This window comes from Aristolochia californica, unplaced genomic scaffold (assembly GCF_029961685.1).
Source record: "Aristolochia californica isolate CCGP_79_NKW_82.1479 unplaced genomic scaffold, dmAriCali1.0.hap1 SCAF_6, whole genome shotgun sequence".
In the NCBI taxonomy this organism is placed as follows: Eukaryota; Viridiplantae; Streptophyta; class Magnoliopsida; order Piperales; family Aristolochiaceae; genus Aristolochia; species Aristolochia californica.
In genome coordinates this window covers 3,509,946-3,536,433 of record NW_027182257.1, presented here as the reverse complement: position 1 = coordinate 3,536,433, position 26,488 = coordinate 3,509,946, and the positions used below count along the sequence as shown (strand labels likewise).

General features: G+C 41.2%; 1 protein-coding gene across 4 annotated transcripts; it reads right to left on the bottom strand.

Annotated features, from left to right (window-relative positions):
* Positions 1 to 460: 460 nt before the first annotated feature.
* On the bottom strand, positions 461 to 26,432 carry LOC137933935 (polycomb group protein EMF2B-like). Of its 4 annotated transcripts, none has more exons than XM_068778070.1 (22): positions 26,361 to 26,432; positions 25,372 to 25,584; positions 24,478 to 24,646; positions 24,267 to 24,322; positions 23,142 to 23,256; positions 22,848 to 23,007; positions 22,704 to 22,769; positions 22,469 to 22,608; positions 22,185 to 22,247; positions 21,888 to 22,006; positions 16,675 to 16,739; positions 16,188 to 16,240; positions 16,013 to 16,066; positions 15,865 to 15,924; positions 13,071 to 13,117; positions 12,724 to 12,947; positions 12,244 to 12,505; positions 12,104 to 12,152; positions 11,809 to 11,892; positions 11,283 to 11,362; positions 11,064 to 11,169; positions 461 to 951 (listed from the first exon to the last, which is right to left on the bottom strand). In XM_068778070.1, the coding sequence occupies exons 2-22, from the start codon at positions 25,404 to 25,406 to the stop codon at positions 904 to 906; spliced, it is 2,055 nt and encodes a 684-aa protein (XP_068634171.1). In that variant the 5' UTR covers positions 25,407 to 25,584; positions 26,361 to 26,432; the 3' UTR covers positions 461 to 903. The 4 variants fall into 4 exon arrangements, with proteins under 4 accessions (XP_068634171.1, XP_068634168.1, XP_068634170.1 ...); XM_068778067.1 differs by having other exon boundaries at positions 11,064 to 11,153; XM_068778069.1 differs by having other exon boundaries at positions 11,064 to 11,153; positions 21,888 to 22,003.
* Positions 26,433 to 26,488: the final 56 nt, after the last annotated feature.

Sequence of the window (26,488 nt, the reverse complement as noted above, 5' to 3'; positions counted from 1 at the left end):
TTAAGAATTAGAGCGGTCCCCATTCCAAGGAGTCTGGGTCAAACCAGGTTTGAATAGGCTCCATGCACTGTGGGTCCGATGATTGGTCGAGTCCCGTGACTTCTCTTGTTACTCCTTTATTTACTTTTTTAAATCTTTCAGGTATAAATCCATATCAGGTACCACTTAAAATGCAAAAAATTTCAATTCGTATTCACATAAATAGACAAATAGACGACAGATCAAATGGTAAAAGGTCTGCACACTTTGAATTCTTCAGTTTAAATTGATTAGAGATCAATTTTACTCTGAAGGCAACTTAACAAAAAACTTTTTATGCAATTATAAAATTCACCTCGCTTTGTGGTCCTTCAGATTCCATTATGGATGATCTGAAGTATAAGCATTAATGACTACTGCCCTTTCAGACAAATTTCTTTATAACCCAGTAGATGCCATGCAGTTCAAATGAAGACAGCAATGCTCAAAACGCAATCAATTAACTAAGAATCGATTCCTTAACAGTACAGGCAGCACAATCATTCTCCTAAACCTTGTCTGAAGCCTGAATAAAATGTGAAACAAGAAATTAATCTCCAATACCATGTTTGGAACCTGGGGCAGCGCAGTAAAGAATTCCCTTGCCCACTAGCAGCGTTTGGATACACTGAGTACATGTTATGAGAATTAGACAGGTATATAAAACAGAGGGTAACTACAAAGAATGATAATCCCATCCCATTTTTTTAGTGAAGAATCAGACCCCATGCAGAATGCAGCAAGGAGCACAGGATTAGTGTATTGAAACGACCTCTGCTGTTAACAAGGCCCAAGAAATGATGTCATCTTCAACTTAGCTTAGGATCTGCAGTCTTGTTTTGGAAACTTTCAAGAATTAAATTACAATTGTTCATGCTAGGGGCATCAAGAAGACTCTGATTCCAAAGCTTTATCATGAAAAGCCTCCAACACCTGCATAAATCATACAAAAGATTAATTCCATGTTCACCCAAACATGAGAAAATGACTGTCAAGGATTAACCCAAGCAACTATAAGTACGACTAATAATCCTAAAAAGCTAATGAACATAAAAATTTGTACTTTATAGATTGATACAATCTGTTCTTCCATCAAAGGTGGTGACCAGCATCGTCTTTCAAATTGTTTGGTCTAAATCAGAGCTCCCAACTGACAAAACAAGATCAAGGGACTGACGGAACAGTCCAAACATCCACAAGAGAGAGCGTAGCTCTCTGGTTTCACAGCGAAACGAAACACGACGACGAAATCCAGAATTCTGTCCGTCGGAGATTTTTCCCCTTTCATTAAATATATATCCTTTAGGTTTTCCTATTACAAAATGGCCCATGGGCCCAAGACAATACCCCCTCATCCCATTAAGCCTAATCAAATAACCCTATATACATATCCCAAATTATACAACAATTATGAATATAAATTACATTGAATATACATTTTAACATATCGTAACATCCCCCCTCAAATTGATGATGGTGAGTCAACCAGCAACAATTTGCCAACCAAAAAATTATGTCGGGATTGAGACAATGCTTTGGTGAAGACATGGCCACTTGAAGATCCGAAGAAATGTACGGTAGAGATATTACCCGGCGCTCCAAAGTATCACGGATGGAGTGACAGTCAACCTCAATATGCTTGGTACGCTCATGAAAAACCGGATTGGCTGCAATCTGTATAGCACTTGTATTATCTGCATGAAGCGGTGTAGAGGAGGGCTGAGAAAACTGGAGCTCAGCAAGAAGACCACGGAGCCAAATAACTTCCGAACACGCAGTAGACATAGCACGATACTCGGCCTCGGTAGATGACTTGGACACTCGATCTTGTTTCTTACATTTCCAAGAAATTAGTGCATCGCCTAAAAACATACACCAGCCTGTAGTAGATCGACGGGTATCGGGGCACCCTGCCCAATCAGCATCACTGTAGGCAACCAGATGTAGCGCAGAGCCAGTAGGAAAGAATAAACCACGAGCAGGGGAGCCGCACAGATAGCGGATGATGCGCTGAACGGCCGCAAGATGAAGATGGCGAGGAGATGCCATAAACTGACTGACCTTATGAACAGCATAGGAAATGTCCGGGCGAGTAGTAGTCAAGTAGATGAGACTCCCGACTAGACGTCGATAGATAGTCGGATCATCAAGGAGAGTCCCTTCATCTTTCCGATATTTGACATTGACCTCCATAGGGGTAGCCACCGAAGATGTGTCCTCCAACCCAGCGAGTGTGATAAGATCTTGAATATACTTATGTTGGTTTAAGAAAATACCTTTAAGTGTGTGATGGACCTCCAACCCTAAGAAGTAGGTGAGGCGTCCAAGATCCTTCATATGAAAAGTGGCATGCAACACCTTCTGAAGCGTGGAAACCAGTCCAGAGTCAGTGCCAGTAATGATGATGTCATCCACATAAACCAAGAGAATGACCATGCCTGCAACAGACTTATGATAAAAGAGGGAGGAATCATACTGACTCTGGGTAAACCGGTGGAGAATAAGAGTGCTACGGAATTTCTCAAACCAAGCCCGAGGGGCTTGTTTAAGCCCATACAAAGGACGTCGTAGCTTGCAGACGTGATCGGGAGAGGATGTAGACATACCCGAGGGAAGCTTCATATAGACATCTTCCTGCAGATCACCGTGGAGAAAAGCATTCTTCACATCCATCTGATGCAATGGCCAAGATTGAGAGGCTGCAATGGCTAAGATAGTACGGACTATGGTCATCTTGGCAACTGGGGCAAAAGTTTCCTCATAATCAATCCCATATTCCTGCCTGTTCCCCAGGGCCACAAGGCGGGCTTTGTACCGATCCAATGATCCATCGGAACGCAGCTTGACAGAGAAGACCCACTTACTTCCAAGAGGCAGAATAGTGGGAGGGCAAGCCACAATGTCCCAGGTGTGATTCTCCTCTAGCGCTTGTAGTTCAGTTTGGATGGCCTTTTGCCAACACGCATGTGCTATGGCCTGTTTATATCCAGAAGGAATGGAAATAGAAGACAAAGTAGCTACCAGAGATACAGGGGAGGGAAAACCATATCGGTCAGGAGGGCGAGAACTACGTGTGGATCGACGAAGATGGAGGGGAGCAGAAGTAGAGGGAGGATCAGGAGCAAGCGCTAGGTCAGAAGGGGAAGAGGGCAGCGAAGCAGTGGATTGAGGCTCATCAAAGCTCGGCAAACTAGACAAAGAGGTAGACGGAAGTGTAACTTGAGATGGAAAGAAATATTGGTTTTCAAAGAAGACCACATTCCGAAAAACACGGACTCGACGTGCCTGAGGATCATAGCAAACATAGCCCTTTTGAACACCGGCATACCCAAGAAATGCACACATAACGGATTGAGCTGTAAGTTTATGTCGTTCATGATCAGGTAAATGCACAAAACAAACACAACCGAACGTCCGAAGAGCTGTGTAGGACGAAGAGTAACCGAATAATTTAACAAAGGGAGAGACATGATGCAAGACAGGCGAGGGCAGGCGGTTAATTAAATGGACGGAGGTAGAGAGAGCTTCACACCAAAACCTAGGAGGAACGGATGATTCAATGAGAAGGGTGCGGACCATATCAAGAAGGTGACGATTTTTGCGCTCAGCAACACCATTTTGTTGGGGTGTCGAGGGACAAGAACGTTGAGAGATAATGCCTTTGTTTTGAAGAAATTCTTGAAATTCTGCCGACATGTACTCGCCCCCAGAGTCAGAGCGGAGTACTTTAAGGTGAGCGGAGAACTGGGTTTCAATGAGTGCAAGAAACCTCTTAAAAACGACAAAAACGTCAGACTTAGCTCGTAGGAAGTAGACCCAGGTAAATCGACTAAAGTCATCAATAAAGGTGACAAAGTACTTAAAGCGTGCATGCGAGATAACAGGAGCAATTCCCCAAACATCACTATGAATAAGGTCAAAGCAGTGGGAAGCATGCGAGGCATGATGCGGAAATGATAAAGTTTTACTTTTGCCAAGTTTACATGATGAACAGTCAAATGACGTGTCACGAGACATACAATCTTGATTGCCTAATAAACCTGATTTAAATAGTGTACGAAGTACAGCCGAGTTTGGGTGGCCTAGACGTCTATGCCACAACTTAGGGCCAGATCCAATAACATTACAAGCAAAAGAAAGTACAGGAGAATGTGGAATAACAGTGGATAGAAAGACTTTAAGTGGAAATAGCCTGCCCACTTTAGGCCCCTTCGCGATCACCTTCCCCGACGCTTGATCCTGCACAACACAGCCAAAGCGAGAAAACTGAACATTACAGTTTTTATCAACCAATTGACCAACAGACAAAAGGTTTGTCGACAGGTCAGGAGACACAAAGACATCAGCTAAAGATGGAGAGAGATCACCAACAGCACTGATAGGCAGAGTGCTGCCATCAGCAGTGTTGATGTGCAGATTGCCATCATACTTTCGGACATTCGAAAGAGATACCACATTGTTGGTCATGTGGTTAGAGGCACCAGAATCAAAATACCATGGGTGAGTAGAAAAGTTCTGTTTACCTGAAATACCAAAAGTAGAAAAGGCAGAAATGATCATCTGTTGTACCATTTCAGGAGTGAGAGTGGTGGAACTGGCAGGTGCTGGTGGAACAGGAATGATAGGGATTGAAACAGCAGGTGGCAATGTGGTAGAACTAGATGTACCAATGGATGCATGATAAGCGGTAAGCTTCCTCCGTGGAGGTCGTGTAGGGCAAACGGTGATGTGATGACCCGGCTTCTTACAGTAGCTACAGAATAGAACCGACTTCTTGGGGCAGTCCCGAACAAAGTGACCATAAGCCTTGCAGTGGAAGCACTGAACAGAACTGGTGTCCCGACCCTGAGGCCTTCCTTGTGCTACATAAGCTACAGGAGCCGAGAGATCATCCTGAACGCGAGGTGTCATGCTAGCCTGAGTAGTAAGGCGCTGCTCCTCCCGGAGAAGTTCACTCAAACAAGCATCTAGGGACGGCACCGGATGACGATTCATCAGATGTGATCGAGCAATCTCAAACTCGGGACGAAGCTTCATCAAGAATTGATCCCGTTTACTGGTGTCATGGACAGCTTGCACAGTAGAGAGAGCAGCAGCAGGGACATCCTCGTAAACAATGTCAGTGTAGTCAGCCCATATAGATTTTGGAAGCCCGAGAAATATTCTTCAATCGAACGACTGCCTTGGGTGAAATTTGCACGTTCATATTCAACTTGAAATCGACGGGCCATGCTGGTTTGACGATAAACTTTGTGGAGGTAATTCCACATATCTGCGGCAGTTTTGTAGGGCCTCAGATTTGGGACTAGGTGAGGCTCAAGAGATCCAAGTATCCAAGTCATTACTCTAGCATCCATGATGATCCATTTTGACAATGCGTCAGCATCGCCAGGGGCCGGATCACTCCCATCAATATGACCCCATAAACCTCTTCCCTGAACAAATAGCCGGAACTGAAATTCCCAAGTACCGTAGTTCTTGCCCGTGAACCGAATAGGAACGAAATCGGACTTATCTGCTGACATGATAAAATTGAATCTAGCAAAATTCCTAATGCACCCCCGCAAGATAAGAAATTCCAAGTAAACCCTCACTTTTCAGAAATTGCAAATAGACCCCTATACTTACAGAAATCCAAGAGTTGCCCCCAGGTTAACAGAAATTCGAATTAGGCACCCAAACTTTCAAAAATTCGAAAAGCACCCTCGTACTTTTAGAAATGCCAGAATGGCCCCCCAAGCTTCCAGAAATTGCAAAGCGGCCCCCAAACTTTCATAAATTTCAAAGCGGCCCCCAAACGTGCATATATTTCATAGCGGCCCCCAATCTTTTAGAAATTTCAAAGCGGCCCCCAATCGTTCAGAAATTGCAAAGCGGCCCCCAAAGATTTTAAAATTGCAAAATGACCATATGCCAATTAATCACCCGAAACGAACGCGCGGGAGAAAAAAAAAATTTACCTTCGTTCTCCCTTCCGGCGAGTTTCTGCCGAGAACCTCCGTCGCGCTGTAGCTTCTCCGGCAACGAAACCACCGATGGAGCTTTTCCGACGACGGAACCACAACGTTTCCGAGCTCGGAAAATACTTGCCGACAACCCCTTTTGTTTCCGCTTCCGACGAGAGCCTCTACGGGTCGTTTCCCCTTCCGGCGAGAACCCCCTTTCCGGTAACGGAACCCCGTAACTCGTCCGGCAACGAAACCACCCCACAAGTATTTCTAACAGCGCCCGAAATCAATGCCGAAGTGAAGAGAAAAAAAATTGGTCGGACAACACAGGTCGTCGGACGAGAAATACGTCGGGGTTACTCTTCAGAGCTCTGATACCATGACAAAACAAGATCAAGGGACAGACGGAACAGTCCAAACATCCACAAGAGAGCGTAGCTCTCTGGTTTCACAGCGAAACGAAACACGACGATGAAATCCAGAATTCTATCCGTCGGAGATTTTTCCCCTTTCATTAAATATATATCCTTTAGGTTTTCCTGTTACAAAATGGCCCATGGGCCCAAGACAATACCCCCTCATCCCATTAAGCCTAATCAAATAACCCTATATACATATCCCAAATTATACAACAATTATGAATATAAATTACATTGAATATACATTTTAGCATATCGTAACACCAACAACCGAATCCAAGATAGTATGGCTGAAACTGGACATCCGAGAGATTACTCGCCCATTAGCCTTACATTCAGCCCCTACAAAATCATTGTGCGGATTCTTGCTAATTGTCTCAAAGTGGCTATGCCGATCTTGATCCACCCTTGACAATCCGCTTTCATCAGAGGCAGAAACATACTTGATTCTGCTATGGCCTCATGAGTTGGTGGAGTACCTCAGGCAATCGGGAAGACCCTGCTTTGCACTGAAACTAGACTTGGAAAAGGCCTTCGACAGAATTTGTTGGTCGCTTATTGATGATCTTTTATACAAAATGGGATTCGGACCTAGATGGCAATACTGGATTCACAACTGCATCTCATCTACTAGCTACTCAATCCTCTTCAACAGCATTGTTATGGGATACATCAAGGGTCTAGAAGCATTCAGCAAGGATACCCACTTTCTCTCTTACTCTTCAACTTAGTGGCAAAGTATCTTTCTGGATTAGTCCGTGCAGCCCCAGGCTGACCTTGATGTCCCCCTGCTACAATTTGCGGATGACACCATCTTATTCGGTATCGGCATTGTTGAAGAGGCTCAGAGTAATAAATCCCTTCTCGGGCTCTTTGAGTTGATTTCGGGACAAAAAATCAATTGGAGAAAAACTTCCTTATTCGGCTTCAATATTCATGAGAACACCCTCCATAATATGATCGAGCATCTTGGTTGTCAGATTGAGACTCTCCTGACCACGCCTGGGACTTCCCCTCTTCACTGGAAGACCGCTCAAGCAGCTCTGGAATCCAATCATAGAAAATTTGGAATGGTTGGCTACGTGGCGGGGAAGCTTTCTCTCTTCTGCTGGAAGGCTCACCCTTCTCCATACAGCTATTGATGGAATCCCTATTTTCTTCCTCTCTTTTTCCCGCTGTCCGGTGGAAATCTGCAACCTTATTGAACGAATCCGAAGGAGGTTTCTTTGGCATGGCGCCAGTGATATCTTCAAATGTCACCTAGTCAATTGGGCGAAAGTTTGTCAGCCCAAAGCTTTGGGAAGGCTTGGTCTTCGTCTAACCAAATACATGAATTCGGCTTGCCTTCTAAAATGGTTTTGGCGCTTCAATCTCTATCCTAATGCTATTTGGAGACCTTTGGTGGCTATGAACCTTCGCTCATATGGAAGATGGTGGATTAATGGTGGTGACCAACATCGCCTTTCACCTCTTTGGTGCTCCTCTATCCTTTGCTCAGCTCCTTTACATTTGGGATCAATTTCTATGCTGGCAATGGTGAAACAATCCGATTCTGGTCTGATTGATGGTGTAATGGCATGGATCTGGGCAGATCCTTAGCCCCACTGCTCCCCATTTGCTCCTCACAGATTGCCATGGTTGCTGACTTATGGTCCTCCCCTGGATGCTGGAATTTCCATTTTCGGTGTGGGCTCACTGATGCGGAGGCTATTTTACCCTCCCAACTCTTATCTAACCTTATTTACTCAATGGAACTTTTTGGGTCTCCGGCAAACTTAAACCTCAACCTCAACCTCCTCACGTCAGCTTTATCACCTGGAAGACATTGGCTCCTCCAAAGATTCAATTCTTTCTGTGGTGTGCTCTCCATGGCCGGATTCTCACGGAAAATAATCTTAGAAGAAGAGGTAATTCCACGTCGTGCAAACTCTGTCCTCTGAGCTACCAGGACTATGAAACTATCCAACACCTGCTACTTTATTGTCATTTCTCTTGGAGAGTCTGGTCCCAGATCTTATAGCGCATTGGCATTACTTTTTGTATGCTTGAGCATTTGACTGATGTTTGTCAATTCCTCCACCATATCTCCTACCCAAGTTGGGTCGTATGTTGGCCTCAGCCTGCCTTGGATACATTCCTTGGCTGTTTTGGCAGGAGAGGAACAGCAGTCGGTTTGGCTAAAAATCCCTCTCAACTGATGAGATCACTGATTCGATTGTTGGACACATCTCTTCGTGCCAACACACAAAGGATGCCTTCAGCACTTTCAACGGTACCTCTTTGAAAACAAATTGGCGGTGCATCGCTCAAATGGCTGGAAGCCAGCGCAAATTTTTGATGGAAGTTCTCGGCGAAATCAGGGCCCAGTTGGGTTTGGTGGTGTTATCAGGGATGCTTCTAGTAATATTTTGTTCTCCAATGTTGGCCCCATGGGCGATTTGGATTCTACTGCTGGTGAGCTCCTAGTCTTATACCATGGGCTAGCTACCTTCGGCGAACATCTTCGCAGCCCCCTTGTTGCTGAAGGGAATTCCAGCATGGTCATCCACTGTTGCTACTCCTTGGAGACACAAGCATATTTATCACCGTGTTTCTGACCTTGCTGCCAACCTTACTTGTACATGGTCACATGTTCCCCATTCAGCCAATTCTTTGGCAGATAGGCTTGCCAAACACGTGACCTCCCTCCCTGCGCTGGTTGTAATGGGAGGCCCTCTTATTTTGCAATCTTTCTCTTGGTTAATATATTATCACCTTTATCCAAAAAAAAATTGTATGGCCGAAAACACAGGATATTTTGCTAAGACTAGAAAATATATAGGGCTGTAAATGGGTCATAATTAAAACAATTAGGAGACATTTTCATCACCCGTTCCTATCTACTGTCAATGAACAGGCTAATCAAGAATTTAAGAACTCAACCAAATCTTCAAATAATCCTAAAAACTCATATAACAATCAGACTTGACAGTTAGTTTGGTAGCACACTTTTTGCCCAGCCCTTCCCTCTAGTTTTTTAGCTTGCTCAAACTCCTCAGATTTTGTCCATGACATCATTTTCATTGATGGACAGACGAGCTCCCTCTTCCTTTGTAAATTTTCTTTTGATAATATAATACATCTTTATAAAAAAATAAAAAATAAAAAATTGATGGACGGACGATAATTGAAAATTAAGACTTCCTGTGGGGAAAGACAACCCTGGATATAAGCATTTATTCCATTCTTGTCTCCCCTACCTCTCTAATGTGGGGAAGGAGCACACATCTGCACAAGTGACTGTGTGGAGTATACAAAATTTTGAACACCTACGCTTCCCATAAGCCCCCCCCCTCAACCAAGGTAATCCACTTCTTTTGGTGCATAATTAGAGAAAAATCCTTACACTGGCACAGTGAAAGAATTTGATACACCACATTGTTTTGTGCACCAGCAAGCCTAGTGTTTTCAACTGAAATCCTTACTACTGGCAGAGATTGAGAATTCAATACACCAGACTCTTTTCAGTACCAGCAAGCCTGTTTTCAACTATCTTCCAAGCACATTTATCAGAGGTAACAGGAGACCAGGGGTTGCCTTATCTGGAGTCATGCTTAGGGAATCCTCGTAAATGGAGCCCTCCTAGTGTTGGTTAATTAATTGAATTTTAGTGGTTGCTCTAGAAGCAACCCAATCCTGAAGGGTGGTAGTGGAACGTTCAGGCAACCTAGGCATAAACAACTCCTGATTCCTCTTACAGGTCACTGAATCTTTCTGAAAAGGAGATGTGTGTCTTATTCAAGATCAGAGACTCCTTTGTGAATCTTTCTGCGGTCTGCTCACACTAGAGAGAGAGAGAGGCACCCATGATTGGAGGGTTTTTGGTTGCTTCCCCACTCCCAACCACCTCTACCTTTTGTTTAAATGAGATAATGGACACAGCCTCCAACTTCACAATGCTCCAGTACATACCCCACAACAAGCAATCTGGCTGATTTGCTCTCTAGGGACAAAGTCCTCCAATAATACATGATCCCCTCACTACAGCCATGTTTTCACTTATCTTCATTTTTTTGTTATTTGTGTTTTTTTTTCATTTCTTTATAGCCAGTTTTATCTTCATAAATCTGTATAGCCTCCAGGGGGGCTCCATCCTCTTTCTCCTCTTCAACAAAATCTCTTCTCACTCATTATAAAAGTAAAAAGCAAAAAAAAAAAAAAAAAAAAATCAGATTGTTATTATGTCCCCAATTCGAAGTCTACTCCTAAGTTACAGTTCATTTAAGTACACTTAGAATGCTTTTTTTGGTTGACAAATATAGAAATTACAAGTCCTATATGTTGATAGAAAGTATATTAGCTTTGGTTCATCTCTTTCAAAAAATGTTATTATACACTTTCTGTACTGTAATAACGAACTCCCTATGTAAGAAAGTATGTTGGTCATCTAAATATAAGTAGAAAAGACCCTTTAATCTTCTCATAACATCACTCTTCTTCTCACTTTCCCCTTCATAGGATTTATTCATTTAAAGTTTCAATTTTTTTAGAATTTAAAAAAGAAAAGAAAAATTAGACACTTTTTTTGGCAACCTAATGTTGCTTTGGGCTTCACAATGGCTTGAAGAAGACATGAATAATCACTGAAATAGTTTAAACATGAAGATGTTTTTATCTGCATAAACTCAGTCAAGCCTACCAAATCAGAGCTGGTTCTCGAACAAGATCTGGTCCATGCAGCTTTGAGAATGCCTCGCATGCCCATGGTATATGCCCATCTGCCAAAACCCTGCAACCATGAAAAGCTTCAGAATATAAGATCAGAGAGAAAGGCTGAGAGAAAGGAGGTGTGTGAGAGAGAGAGAGAGAGAGAAATGATGATGCTATAACCGACAATGACCCATGGAAAATGTAGTACCTTTGCTTCCTCACAAATGAATTCCATAGGTGCATAATCTGCTTCTCATCTTTGGTCACATCCACAAAATCATCAAGCATCTGCATCATGCAAGTCAAGTTCATTATATAGAGAATCCTCTCATAAGTCAAATTCATCACATAGCAAGTCATCCCAAAAGTCAACTTCATTACATGGAGAATCATCCCAACAAGTCAGGTTAATTACATAAATAATCATCTCAAAATACAATATCACTTGACAGATCTGAAATCACGGTTCCAGAGGACGTCTATGCCGTGGTTCATCCTAAGCCTCCATCAGATACCAATGGGAAATAGCCTTAGTCATCACTTTCTTCTTCTTCTTGTCTTTCTTCTTTCACTTTTTTTTTGTTAAAAAAGTGAGAGGCCTCATAATAAAAAGTAAAGAAATATATCCGTACTATTTTTTTTTTCGTAGTATTTCATCCTTTGGTGAGTAAACATCCCGTTAATCTTTCAAGCCATACAAAAGAATAAGAAAAACAAGTCAAGAATAACCATACCCTACGATCCTCAAAATCTGCAATGTCATCATCTACTTCATCCTCACTGTCACGATCTGAAAGTACTTGATCCAATGCCATTGGCTTCAATCATAATAAACATTTCAGTTTCTCGAGAATTTACTGATGAATTAAAACCTAAGAATCCAATTGCTATCTATCTAACAACAGCTCAAGCCCCTAAATGAACAAATAAAAGGCATTCATTTTGAACTTCTATTTTAGAATCGCTGTTCATAGACTAGTTGAACACAGGAAAAGGAACAGTGGTCAAAAGCTACAAAAATATGTTCACCTGAGCCCTGTGAGAATGCAAAAATTGGCGCTTTTGTAGAAGGGCACGGCTGGAAAGATTAGAACATGTTAGTTAAAGAGGGAATAAGTCCTTTTAATGCAACTGGAAGTCCAAAAGAGATATTTGAAAAGAAATATTACTTTCTCGGATCACCTCGCTCTGCAGATATTTTCCTGGTCTTTGCGAACTGCAATACTGTAGGAGTTGTGATATTACTGCCAGATGCTTGATGAGCACAATCAGTACCAGTGAACCCAACAGCTGTTGCAGCACAGGCACCAGGTACACTGTTGGAAATAACAGGTTCTGGACACAGCTGTGCTTGGGTTTCAGATTTATGCCTTTCTGAATGCAGATGAGCTTCACTGAGAATTGCTTTTGGAGTTTTCTCTCCTTTGCCATCTGAACCATATCATCTTAATTTTATTAGCCATTGTCAGAAAGGGGAAATATGCACTCAATACTCAGCTAGTTTGTATTGCACTGATACAGAGAATTTAAGCAGTAATAGATAACAATGATATTAACAAAAAATAGTACAATAACAACACATGTAAACATAATAAAAATAAGATGAAGAAGAATACAGTTGCCAACTGAATAATGGGTGAATTACCTACCAGTCTCACATCTTCTAAGAGAGAACCCATTAAATGGTTCAGTATCTTTAGGATATGTCAACATAGGCAATTGAGGGGAGCTTGCAACTGCCTCCCTTTCAATAGAACCCTCTTGAGAACCTTCCCTGGCTTCCACAGGTGAGTCCAATTTCATGATATGTGGACACACGTGCTTAACATCTTGGACTGCGTTCTTCAACCTTCTACGCTTCCGTGGTTTTGACCTGCCCACAATTTCAGTGAGAATTTTGAACTTGATTGTGTCAGATAATATACAAATTATTTACTCAAAAGCCTCCTAGAAAACAAACTTATGTAATCAGTAAATAGATGAGCCAAGAAATTACCCATAGGAAAATGTTTGAAGCCTTGGGTCAACTCCATCTGCAACAATCTGGTAGTGGAAACAGTCCGTAAGTATTAAAAAGTTTTTCAAAAAAATGATATAAATGATAGCACCAACCCACCATTGTTCTCAATGAAGGGAATGGAAAGTGCAAAATATCATGCAAAATAGAACAAAAATTGTGGAAATGCAAAATGAAAGAGACTTGAATTTATAGGCAAAGGAAGCAGGAAAAAGAATGATTTTTTTATAATAAACTTTTTACGGAAAACATAAACTGCACATTCTACCTCTATACTTGAAATCCTGAAGAATAAAAGTTGACCTACAGAAGAGTTCCTCATGGAGCTCAAGGAGTACACTTCTGAATTTTGAACAGCATAAGAATTTGTTGCATGCAATCTCTTAGACGTATAACAACGAGTGACTTTTGTTTTAATACGACAAAAATGTTTGACTGAGTAGGTCAGCAATTTCCACCAAGACATTCTTTTAACTTTTTACTGTCAGACTGGAATAATATAGAACAATTCTTAATTGTAATAAACTGTAACCCTTTCTGTGATGGCCCTACTCATAACACTTTTCAATTACTTGTATTTACTATTATCATTTCAAAATTATTCTATGGCAATAATAAGATTATCCAACATTTCACAAGTTCATTAGCAAGCTTTAGAGTTAGGTCAATTAATCACATATATACTGAAAGTGCTTCAGTCTAGAAAGGCATCCCATGTACAGTAACATCATGTGCATAATATAGGACAGATGGGGAGGTTACAAATTTGTGGAGAAACATTGTGGCAAGTATACTGCAGTGTTGACTGCCGGGTTCTGAATATGCAGTCTCCTAATCACCTCTGCTTCCTGATGCAGTTTGTAACTTGCGACACCTTTCAATCCTGGGATTCAGTTTTGGATGCACTTGGGGTGACTATTGCTAATTACTGGAAAGACTATTGGTTTACTGATCCTTATCTAACATAGACTTAGTTCAAAGCCTCTTGGGTTGTGGTGATAGCAAAAAGAAGGTACTCATACTGCATTCCTGGTAAAGGATGAATATCTTGAACCAAGAAGCCCTTCCAGCCAGACAATTCAACCATGCTTGATTCTAACTACATCTGCTGTCATAGACAGAACAAGTTAAACTCAAATGTAATGTCTGCACAATAAATTTATCATGGACTTTAGAAAAACTAGCAGAGGTTTTGTGCGCCCTCCCCTTCCCTCATGTGGAAACCTTTGGACAACTGAAGTTCTCTTCTTCAAAAGGTTTGCTGCCAAGAGCAAGCTCTTGTAGTTCATACATTGAAAGGGGGAGGGATCCAGAACAAAAGCCTCCACTACGAGTTGGTAGAGCTAATTAGATCATTAACCACCTGCATGTTCTTTGCCCTTGTATCTTCTATTGGAGGGTTTCCCCGCTCAGAAGGTTTTGGAGTACATGTTCTTTGGTAGAACTAATTAGACAATTAACCTCCTGATTGTTCTTTGCCTAGCACCTTCTACTTGAGGGTTCCCTGATCAGAAGATTCTGATGCACATGTTCTCAACCTAGGCATCAATGAGGAGCTCAAACCGAAGTACCAAATAGGTCAGCCCTTGGCTCAGTATGACCTTGGGGAAGATTATGTTGCCCACTATCTAATGGTATATTGTGAACAAAAGAAGCCTAGAGGTGATCTCTGATAGACCAACAGACTTTGGTGGGATTATCCACATAGTAGGATTCAATGTAATAGTGAACCCATTGAGTTACTCTCTCCCAGAAAAATTCAGGTATCCCCAACTTGATGCCCTCTTTCAGTCGGATTCTAATGCTTAATTTTTAACTGTGGTTCCTAGGGCAACATAGGGATAAGGTTTTAAGTGTCATCAGGAATCCTAACAAAAAATACTCCCCTCTTGCTCGATTCCCCTAGGGATCACTGCTTCAACCCAAGCCAAGATTAGCACCCTTAGACATGGTCTGATGTAATTCAATAGCAAGTTCCACTCGCCTCTCCTTGGTGATGGGTGTGCAAAGTTGACCCCCTTGAATGCTATTCCCTTGGTTTGAGGATATTCAGGATATTGTTGACTCTTTCTGTAACTCTTTTTTTTTAAATGTACTCTTTCTGTAACTCAGATGCACAATAAAGATCGACTAGACTTGAGCACATCCTTATAAGTAATTTTTAACTGCCCCAAGAGGGCAAGCTGCATTTTTTTCCTTTTTTGATTTTTTTTTTTGCTGCCCTCTCTGCTCTTTTGCAGATTGCTTCTTTCCTGTTTTGTTGTCTTGGTTATCAATAAAGCTCCATATTCGAGGGGGGAAAAGTTCAAAACCAGTTCAATCATTTTCAACTTGCTTCCCCAAAACTATCAGAAAGTCAATGTGCAGCTGATGCACAAAACAAAAGGCAATAAGCAGCTTGTTAGAAAACAGTATAAGAGGCAATTTAGTCATTTTACATGGTGTCTGTAGTTCCTAGTGAAGTTACTGCTTTACTCGGCATGTTTAAATGTGTCTATGCTTTGATTTTCATGTAATTTGGAGGAGTATGTTAGGAGTTATAAGCTGTTATGTGTATGGAGGGTATTTATGTAATTGTACCCATTTTCACTTAAGTTAATAAGAAAGAGGTCGAGCACAACCCCCAAAGGGAGCTGTTCTACTGCTCTTTTCATCAACTCCTTTCTCCTTCTCCTTTCTTCTTTCTTCTCTTAACGTCCTTTAACTCATTATTTCCCACAGCTCAACATTATCAAAGAAAGTTATATTTTAGTAGTGAAAGAAAGATTCTAACCTCAGCCCTCCAAATATCAGTCTTCACAGAGACATTCACTGCCTGATATTCTTCAGTCACCTGGAGAATAAATTACCCTGCTTTCAGATTACGGTGTGAAAAATATTTAGCTGCCAACTGTCACAAGAGACTCTAGAAGTTTACCAACCCAAAACTCAAAACTGAACAAGTCATGAGAGCAAGTCAAATGGAACCGCAATCCCTACCAAGAAAAAAAAAAAAAAAAAAGAAACAATGGTATATATGTTAACAAACAACATCAAAGATAAAGAGCGTGAATTTTACAAGCAATATAAATAAGGAATAAAAGAGCCAACCACTACCTTGAAGCTTCCACATTGCACTAAACAGAATGGACAGGAGAACTCTACTGTTACTGTTGGATGGGAAAAGTGCACAAAAGAAATTAAGGCAAATTACTCAGCAAACAACAACCTGAGAGATACTTCATTTTTCCATGAAAAATGGAAAACAGATACAAACAACAGCTTCCAAACAAATTCGAAATTTCAGGATACACAATGATAAATTTTTCAATTGAGAAAAAGAATATTGTTATCTCATTGACAATGACAAACTTTTCTTTGAAGCACGCACATCAAAGTTTTAGTTACTACAGGATATTTTCATTTTTTACATAAGACCATAGTTGCAAACTAAAGGGTAGCAGAGAGAAGATAAAAGATCCAAAACTAAGAACAGTTACACTATGTACTAAATTCTAATAAAAATACCATTCAACATAGAAGTCTCTATGACCAAAAACAGATATCAATATAAAAATAGATTAGCTGACAAAAAATTACTCACCTTCTGTCTTCTGTAAAGTATTGTTGTAGTACCTGTAGTTGAATATGACATTACCCGCTCTCAACCTAGATAATAAAAAACAGAAAATAGTGTAAACAAACCACAAGTAGATATATTGATTGCACTTTGCAAGTACTTGGATGAGACGCTTATAACAGACAAATTGAGATGGGTGTATGTTAGACCTCGGATTACCCAAGTATACAGAAGAAGGGGCAAGAAAGGAAAAACAGGGGGACAGCAAGGAATGGATGAGGCGGGATCCATCTCGGGGGCCCTACTGAGCAACACGAACTCTGTCCTATGAAGGACAGAATTCGTTGCAACAAACCAGCAAGAAGAATAAAGAGGGAGAGGGACAGGGTAGGAGGGATGTGGGAGATTTGGGGAGGTTCTAAACCTCGAAGCTCAGAAACTTCAGAAGGCGATTCCAGAGATAAGCTTTGGTACCCTTCTATCCATCAGAGCTAGGTTAGAGTAGCGATGGTGAAGACAAAGATGGATGGAAGGGTTGAATTGATGGCGGAGGAAATGTCGAAGCTGAAAAACGGGAGGGTGGAACTGCACTCGGACATGACAGCCATCCAAGAGCTGCTGCTGGAGCTGCGCGACGAAGCGCAAGGGAGAAAAGGAAAAAGCGCCAGCAGGTGAAGCCAAACCTTCCCACACAAGCGCCGGTGTCAAGGAGGTGCCGAAAGGGTCGGACATGGCTGAAACCAAAAGGTAAGCGATTTGACTTACCCATTTTCACTGGTGACGACCCCAATGGTGGGTTTTACAGAGCCTAGCACATTTTGCGGTGAACAAAAGGATTCTGACGGGCCATGGTCTGCTTGGAGGGAAGGGTGCTCAGCTGATTCCAAATGATGGACCACAGGGCCGCGATGCACTCATGGTCGGGATTCCGTGCAGCAGGCCTCCGACATTTCCGATCCTCCTAGACCGGCAGTTTGTATGAGGCTCTGCTCATGCTCCAGCAAGAAGGCATCATCGTTGAGTATTGAGAGAGCTTCGAACTGCTCTCCTCTCCCCTGGTTGACGCCTCTAATGAGTTGTTGATGGGCACATTTATCAGCCGGTTGTGGAACGAGGTGTGTGCAGAATTACAAGTCAACCAGCCCGAGTCCCTGTTTGCGCTAATCGAGGCAATTCACCGCATTCACAAGAGGAACTCAATTCTGAGTTAAGCTTGGAACTTAAGTTGCAATGGGCCCAGGTATTGAGGGGCCAAGGCATATTGCGAAACTTTCTGGGTCGTCATCCCGGACCAGCACCAACCCCAAACCCTTCGTCCCAACACCTGACTTGTCACTCAGGCGGCACCAGCGAGAGCGACGAATAACTCCATACCGCCCTCCTCCCAGATCCGTCCCAAGCATAACCCCTTTTACCAAAAGGCAAAGATAGAGAAAATTTTCGATGGTTCTTCTCTTGGCAATTCGGGGATCGTTGGCTTTGGGGGTGTGATTTTGGATCCGTCTGGCAATCAGTGTTTCTCTTATGCTGGTCCATTAGGCATCTCCAACTCTACGTCAGCAGAGTTATTTGGCCTTCTTAATGGGCTTCGCGTGTTCAGAGACAACTGTAATGGTCCAATTCACATTGAAGGGGACTCCAAGGTAGTCATTGGCTGGTGCTAGTGTGCTTCCCTTCCGCCATGGAGGCATTGGGACATCTTTCAAGAGATTTTAGATATTACCTCATTACTTTCTTGTATTTGGTCTCACATTCCGAGATCTGCAAATTCAGCAACAGATGTGTTTGCCAAGCAGAGAGTGTCCCTTCAATCTCTTGTTGTTAGGGATTTGCTCCCTCTTCCTTAGTAAATTTTCTCTTGTTAATATAATACATCTTAATAAAAATAAAATAAAAGATAGAGAAAGTAGTGCAAGAGATGTTGCATGTTGGCATTATCAGACCCAACTGAAGTCCATTCTCTAGCCACGTATTACTGGTACACAAGAAAGATGGTAGATAACAGTTTTACATGGATTACCGAGCCCTCAACAAAATCACTATTCCAAACAAATTTCCAATTCCGACCATCAAAGAGTTGTTGGACGAGTTAGAGGGAGCTAAAATATTCACAAGCTTGACCTCATATCAAGGTATCACCAAATCAAAGTCAAGGAGGAAGACACTCCAAAGACAGCCTTTCACTTCCGCAAGGGACACTACGAGCTCTTGGTGATGTCATTCGGCCTTACCAACACCCCCTCCACTTTCCAAACCTTGATGAACCGAATTTTCCAGCCACATCTTCATAAGTTCATTTTGGTGTTCCTCAATGATATACTCATACACAATTCTGACCTACGAGACCACCTTCGCCACTTGAGGGTTACTCTCCAAACCTTAGAGAAAATACTTGGTCATAAACAGCAAAAAATACTCCTACCAACGCCAGCTGGAATATTTGGGCCATTTGATTTCAAGTATAGGAGTCTCAGGGATCCAGCCAAAATAGTGAGTATGCTTCAATGGAAGGTCCCCCAGGACTTGAGGGGGCTTCATGGGTCCCTCATTGGATATTACCGTCATTTTGTGGAAAGGTATGGTAAGATCACTGGACCCCTCACCAAATTGCTTAAAAAGGAAGTCTGTCGATGGGATGAAACAACTCACACCACCTTTGACGAACTCAAGAAATGCCATGACCTCCATACCAATCCTAGCCACGCCAGATTTCAACAAGACCATCATCGAGACCGATGCCTCGAGAAAACGACCCATTGCTTACTTGAGTAAGACCTTATCAGAAAGACAATGATTAAAATCGGTATTACGAGAGAGAACTCATGGCAATCGTCTTTCCAAAGATGGCAGCATTATCTGATGGGGAGACATTTCATTATATGAATAGATCAATGCAGCCAACGGTTCCCAAGAGATCAACGGCTACTGACCGAGGAGCAACAGAAATGGATCACCAAACTCATGGGATTTGATTTTGATATACAATATAAACCAGGGTGTGATAACAAGGTGGCCAATGCACTCTCCCGCAAGGACGACCCCATGGTCTTATCGTATCTCCTTTGTATGTTTTCAAGGATTGGCTGATTTGGAGCAAGAGATTCAGAATGACGAGCATCTCCGACAAATCCATCAAGACTTATTGGTTGACACTTCCAGCCACCCGGACTACAACATTACTAGAGGATGTCTTATGTTTAAGAACCGCCTAGTACTCCCACCTACCTCGGCATACATTCAAAAGTTTCTCTGATAGTTTCACTCCACTCCTTCTGGAGGTCATTCGGGCTACCTTCGTACTTACAAACGAATCTCCAGCCTAGTGCACTGGACCGGACAGAGACGGGACGTGCAACGATTGGTGGAAGCATGTGATGTTTGTCAAAGCAACTAGTATAGTGCCAGATTGCAGCAACCACTCCCCATTTCCCTCCGGATTTTGGAGGACATTTCCCTCTATTTTTTGGGCAAGTTGCCCAAGGCTGATGGACTCGATACCATTTGGATAGTGGTGGACAGATTGACCAAATACAGTCACTTCATTCTCCTTTGTCACCCTTACACCGCCAATCAAGTTGCATAAACTTTTTATCAAAGAGATCATCCGGTTGCATGGGTTTCTCCAAGCCATCACATCCAACAGAGACAGGGTCTTCATCAGTTCCTTCTGGAAGGAGTTCTTCAAACACACTGGTACCTAACTCCAAATGAGCTCCAGCTACCACCCACAGACAGACAGCCAAACAGAATTCGTCAACAGGTGCCTCACCACTTATCTCGGGAGTTTTGTAAGGGATCACCACAAGACTTGGCCCAAATGGATTCCATGGGCTGAATTCTGGTGCAATTCCACCTTTCACAGGGCGATGGGAATGACCCCTTTTAAGGCCTTCTACAGGAGAGACCCCCCTTCCTTATTACGGTACTCAGATTCCACTTCCCGTGTAGAAGAGGTTAATTAGTTGTTGTAGCAACATCCTATGGGAACTCAAGACCAACTTGAACAAAGCCCAATCACAGATGCAGCACTGTCAAGACGTTCAATACCAACCAGGTGACTTCTTCTTTCTCAAAATCCAGCCCTACCGCCTCAAGTCCCTCGCCCACAAGCCTAATGAGAAGTTGAACACTCGCTTCTATGGAACATTCCGGATATTGAAAAAGAATGGAGTTGTAGCCTATAGGCTTGTTCTCCCTCCTCACTCCACCCAATTTTCCATGTTAGCCAATTGAAAAGATCCTCTTCAACTCCACCCTCAAGCAGACCCTTCCAGCTTGCTTGACTAATGAAATGGTACTCGTAGTTCAGCCCGAGAAAATGCTCTTTACCCATCAACTTCTCGGCCATGATTTTGAAGCCCTGGTCCTTTGGAAAGATCTTCCCAGATCAGAACCCTCATGGGAAAGCTATGCCATCATTGACACACAATTCCTGTCCTTCGACCTTGAGGACAAGGTGGCACTCATTGGAGGAGGGTCCATCTCGGAGGCCCCACCAAGCAGCACGAACTTTGTACTATGAAGGACAGAGTTCATTGCAACAAACAAGTAAGAAGAATAAAGAGGGAGATGGATATGGGAGATTTAGGGGTGGGGGGGGGGGGGGGGGGGGGTGTCTGACCCTCGAAGCTTAGAAAATTCAGAAGGCGACTCCAGAGATAAGCTTCAGTACCCTTCTATCCATCAGTGTAGAATCTCTATTATAAGTCAGACAACCTACTTAAGCTCCCAACATGAGAATATGCCCATGATATGGTCTTAATTTGGATAGCTCAATCATCTCACTTAAAAGAGATGATAAAAGCTTGGAATATTTCAATAGAAAGAGATGATAAAAGCTTTCTAGTCTTAAAATAAACCTTGAGTCAATGTAATGCACATTTACCCCATGATTATTTTGCCGGGTACCAACATAGTGCATGGAATGATCACATCATAACAACTTTCTTCTGTACCATTTTCTGACTTTGTAAAGATGGTTTTCATTCTGTTAACACGTACAGGACCAGATACTGACACTTGTAATGTCTTTCAAAACCAATAGTGCAGCATTTGTGTCATGTATTTCAAAATTAGCTGTGCAGTATTTGTGTCATGCTATATAAACTGATAGAGCAGTATTTGTCATGTTATATAAACTAGTGGAGGAACCCCAACAAACACGCCAACACCAAAGATATGGGTAAATATATGAAAGACATTTTGAAAAAAGGAAAGAGAAAAAGACTATATGTTACCGCATAATATGAGCTAAGGATGAGCTTGGAACATCTTCAAATGTGTAAGAGTCATAAGGAGATCTCTCCACTACTCCAATCTCTTGGGCAAAAACATTTACTTGCACTTGCTTCAACTGCTTTGAAATGAAACAAGGTATGATGATTGTACTAATCTTTCCACAAAAATGAAAATGAAAAATGATACAGCTGATATTGAAGTAACCAAGAAACTGCAACTAAGCCAAGAAGCATGTGGCTGTTTAAATATGATTTTTTTTAAGCTTTAAACATGAATTATCAGAAGCAGAAACTCACTATGCTTACGGAAGTATGGGAGCCTTGAAACATTATGCAATTGTCCTCATTCATGCAACCAGGCTGCAAAAGAATAGCACTAAATACATCAGAGATCTTCTCAACAACTGAAAAACTAAAAGAGCAATCACAAAAAAGTAATACAAATAAAGTATAAGTAGACCATAAAGAAATACCAAAACTGGCACAAGCTACCAGTCTTCTCATGCATGATAACATAAAAAGGTAACATATGGCAGAAAATTTTCTAGAACAAGAAGTAGCTCTATTTGCCACTAACATGCCTTCAGAAAACTGGTGTGCATGTCAACAGTTAATAAAGTCTCGGCTCTATTCCCCAAGTTAAAGCTTGCAGACTTATCCCATGATGAATAGAGGAACTCCATTTGCAGCCTGCCCCAAAGGCAGCTTCCTTCCAACTTCGCTGACACAGAAATACAAGTTATGAGTTAAAAGCCTTCACATTGCATTGAACATCATATAGAACAATCAAATTGGCGCTAAAATTTTTTATCTTACATCGAAAAGAACCAATGTCCTGATCCTTCAGGAAATCTTTTTCTTCAGAACTATTTCTCAGTTCACCTAAAAAGGTTTAGCAATGTAAGCATTTTATCATAAACAACACTCTTGGTAAAGGTGCTTATACACAAAAATCCTTACCATAACTGAGAAGCACGATGGAAAGGCCGCCTGATTTGCCATCAGCTAAGAGCTTTTTCAGCTCAGGAAGGATGAAAATAGCTTCAGTATGGTCCCTCCTCCCATCTTCATAGAAGGCACTCAGTATACATGCTCTACTGAGCCTATAAATTGAAGAATGCTGTCATACAAGGACATCAGAACACAATAACTAGTAAAAAGGTATTTTTACCAAAGAAGGAAATAAAAGACACTCTAGATATCACAGATGACTAATCCAGACATTATAAGAGAAAATAGTTAACAGTTAAGTACCTCTTCAATAGTAACACCAGGAATAGGCCTTACTAATAACACGTACAAAGGAAACAATTTCTGCACTTGTTCTCCATTATTCATGGCCGCAGAGAGTGATATTGTTATTTTTATTCTGTGAAAGCAAACATATTGGTCAAATAAATGTTCTATGTCAGAAGAGTCAAAGTGATTATGCCAGAAAGTCTAAATAATTAATGACCAAAGCATCAAGACACAAGGGCAAAAAGCATAGATAATCACAAAAAATCAATAATTAAAAAGGCATTTACACTATGCTTTCCAACCTTGTCTTTAGGATCACGTATAGTTAGAAGATTACATTCACTCTAACAGTTTGTTTGTTCACACCTCAACATCAAGGCGTCAAGGCTTTAAGGTTACTGGCCACCTATTTAATACATTAAAACTTAAAGATTTACTTAATTTAGATAGCTTTCTGGGTATGGGAAAAAATATTGAAAGGACTAGTTGGCAGGATATTTCACAAGAAAAAAAAAAAGGTAGAAACTTGCTCAGAGAGCACAAAGGACACTCAGGGAGTAGATATGAAAAGTAGGTGAAAAAAGTGAGAAGAAAGAATGTTGAAGAGAGAGAATGAGAGGGAGAAAAAGTGGAGAAGAGAAAATTGAGAAAGAGAGTGAAATGGGGGACCTGGAAGTCACCCAGCTTCTATTTATAACTTAGGATCAAGTGGGTTGATTGGGTTGAGTACAATTTACAGCATTGCTCCTACTTTAAGTGAAAACCCTATTCTTTATATCTCCTATTCTACATGTCCCCTTTACATGAAATTTGTTGAAAGACATATTTTGACATGTAGAATAAGATTAAATTAAAATATATAAATAATGTTAAGGTAAAATAACCAAAATGCCCTTGTTCTTGTTTTTCAACAGTAGGGATGACCAATAAATGCATAGGAAAATAGTATTCGGCAAGAAGTGATGATTCTTCAGAAGAGAGTCAGTTTTAAGTACTAAAATAGCCAAAATCCAGAATATGGACATAAAAAACACCAAAAAGAAAAAACAAAAAGAGGCAATTCAGTCTATCAGTCAGATAGACAAAAGAAATGAAGTTGTAAGTATAACATAAAGTCAACAAGCATTAAACTCTTCATACCTCCTTTTTCGTTTAGCTTGTATTTTGTAATCCAAACATCTCTGAAGAAACAATGGCTGCAGAATGAAAAAAGAAAATTACAGTTCAAACCTCAAGGCAAATGCAAGCAAGATGAAAATTTTGCAAAAGTCAAGGCAGTGACTACAGGAAGACATAATTCCTGCAAAAAAAAGTTCCACTGCTTCACTGCTTTAGTGCACAAAGGACTTACATTTCGTAAAGCACGCCGTTGAAGAATATTATAGAGTTCAACAGGTTTGCAATAAATGGAAAGACTTTCTTCTGCTGCAATTGCTTCTTCTGCAGATAAATGGACACGAGAATCTTGGCGGCACATTTGATCAACAGACCTAGAATGGCTGCAATTGCCACCAAGGTTTCTGCAAAATGCAAGAACATGCCCAATTTTACATTCATTCACTGTTTTGTAGATATGCCCCTGTATTTGATAATGAGTCCTAACAGGTGTTACAAGTTTTGACAAGGATTCAGGTGGATCAGCATGAATCACCTTGGATTGGGTTGGCGTGAACCCATCCAACTATTGATTAGGTTGAAAATATCAATCCTCATAACAAACACCTGGATTTGGTTCCAGTGCATACAAATAACTGTACTCATCCATGCCGGTCAACTGTTTCAGGCAGGGTTGGATTTCCAACAAGTCTTTAATTAAAAAAGAAATTTTCAAGCAAATATTATCATATGTTTTCCTTATTGAAGTATTATTCTTGCATGTTACAAGCTTCAAGGATTTCTCTGTGGACTTATGTACTGGGGGCAACAAAACGACAAGAACCAAAATAAAAATATGGAGAAGAAGAAGCGATGCTCAGGAAGGTCTCCAAGTACATACTTGATCCAGAAACCAACTTAACACCACTATTGACTTAAAAAAGTAAGAGACAAAATTATTGTTTTTATGATCCACAGGAGAATATATAATATAAATCATGAAACTATTATCAGATTATCAAGCCTTTTTTTTTATTTTTTGAAAAGTACCAAGCATAATATAGCAGTGAGTTATACAAGAAAAAGTTTAAAAGAATCAACATCAAAGGTAATGTATCAAGTAACAAAATTTTAGATGAGAAAAACATACGAGCTTTCATGAACCACCAAAGGTAAGCCTGGCATTTTTGTACAACAATTCCCAAATAGACAATAGCTTCATAGTTTTCTTCAACTTCCAAGTAAGTCTATGAATTATGGATTGGAACTGGAATCTCCTATCCCAAACCAACTGCAAGTGACCTTTTTAAAAAGCTGAGTTGTGCACAACCTTAACAAACGATGCGAGCAAATAATTGCAGCTCTGTAAACAAAGAACCAACTGTAAACCCATGAGCGTCACGAATAGATACCTTGCAAGGAACAAGTTTTCCAAAGTCATATATCGTACACCAAACCGTTGATAAAAGAAAAACGCCTTCAGAAAAACATATAGTACATGGGTAAATGCCATGTAGAGCAGAAAAACAGCTAACTTTCCACAAGCTAACCTTGCCAACTCAATGGCCAGAAACAGAGATGCTCCTAGCTCTTGGCTGGAATACTACTTAAAAACCCCACACTAAAACACAAGTAGTGGATAGCATTCAAAAAGTTGTCAACAATCTAGTTAAGAACTATAAAGGGTATAAGATGATTTTATAAATTCAACTTTAACAAAAAGTGTCATATCGAAATAAGATGCTACCCACTGTATCCTCCCAATTTAGCAGAACAACAGAATCAGATACCGAACCGGAAAATTATGCCAATATCCGGCACCTTGAACCGAAAGCAGCAGAATCCTAAAGGCGAACTCTGCAACTCAGGACCCGGGAAACAACAAGCTAGGCCACCGGCAAGCGCAAACCCAACCCAGCAATTTCACTTCAAAACCAGACGGACTAATCAAAAAAGAAAAAAATTCAACACCAAAAACCAAAACTTCAAAAGCAGCAAATATTTTAAAAAATCAAACAAAGTTTTAAAGAAAAGAAATTGCCCCGCGTAAAAACAGATTCAAAACCAGCTCCAGAGGAGACCTCCAGTATCATACTACCGCCGATACGTGATCGATTAAAAAAAAAAGAGATATCGTACCTTTGCCCTAGCTGGAGGCTTCAAATCCGTCGAGTACCTGCAGCAAGTCGCCCCAACCGGACAAAAAGCAAATGTCCGAGGGGTAGAAAGAAATTTCCAGCTATACTTATACTCGCGAGGGAGAAGCT

Coding starts and splice junctions, on each gene's coding strand:
- LOC137933935 (XM_068778067.1), bottom strand. CDS start 25,406: ATGCCAGGCTTACCTTTGGTGGTTCATGAAAGCTC. Junction 23,008..23,141: donor CTGGTGTTACTATTGAAGAG/GTACTTAACTGT, acceptor CTTGTATGACAG/CATTCTTCAATTTATAGGCT. Junction 16,740..21,887: donor TCCTTAGCTCATATTATGCG/GTAACATATAGT, acceptor TTTATTATCTAG/GTTGAGAGCGGGTAATGTCA.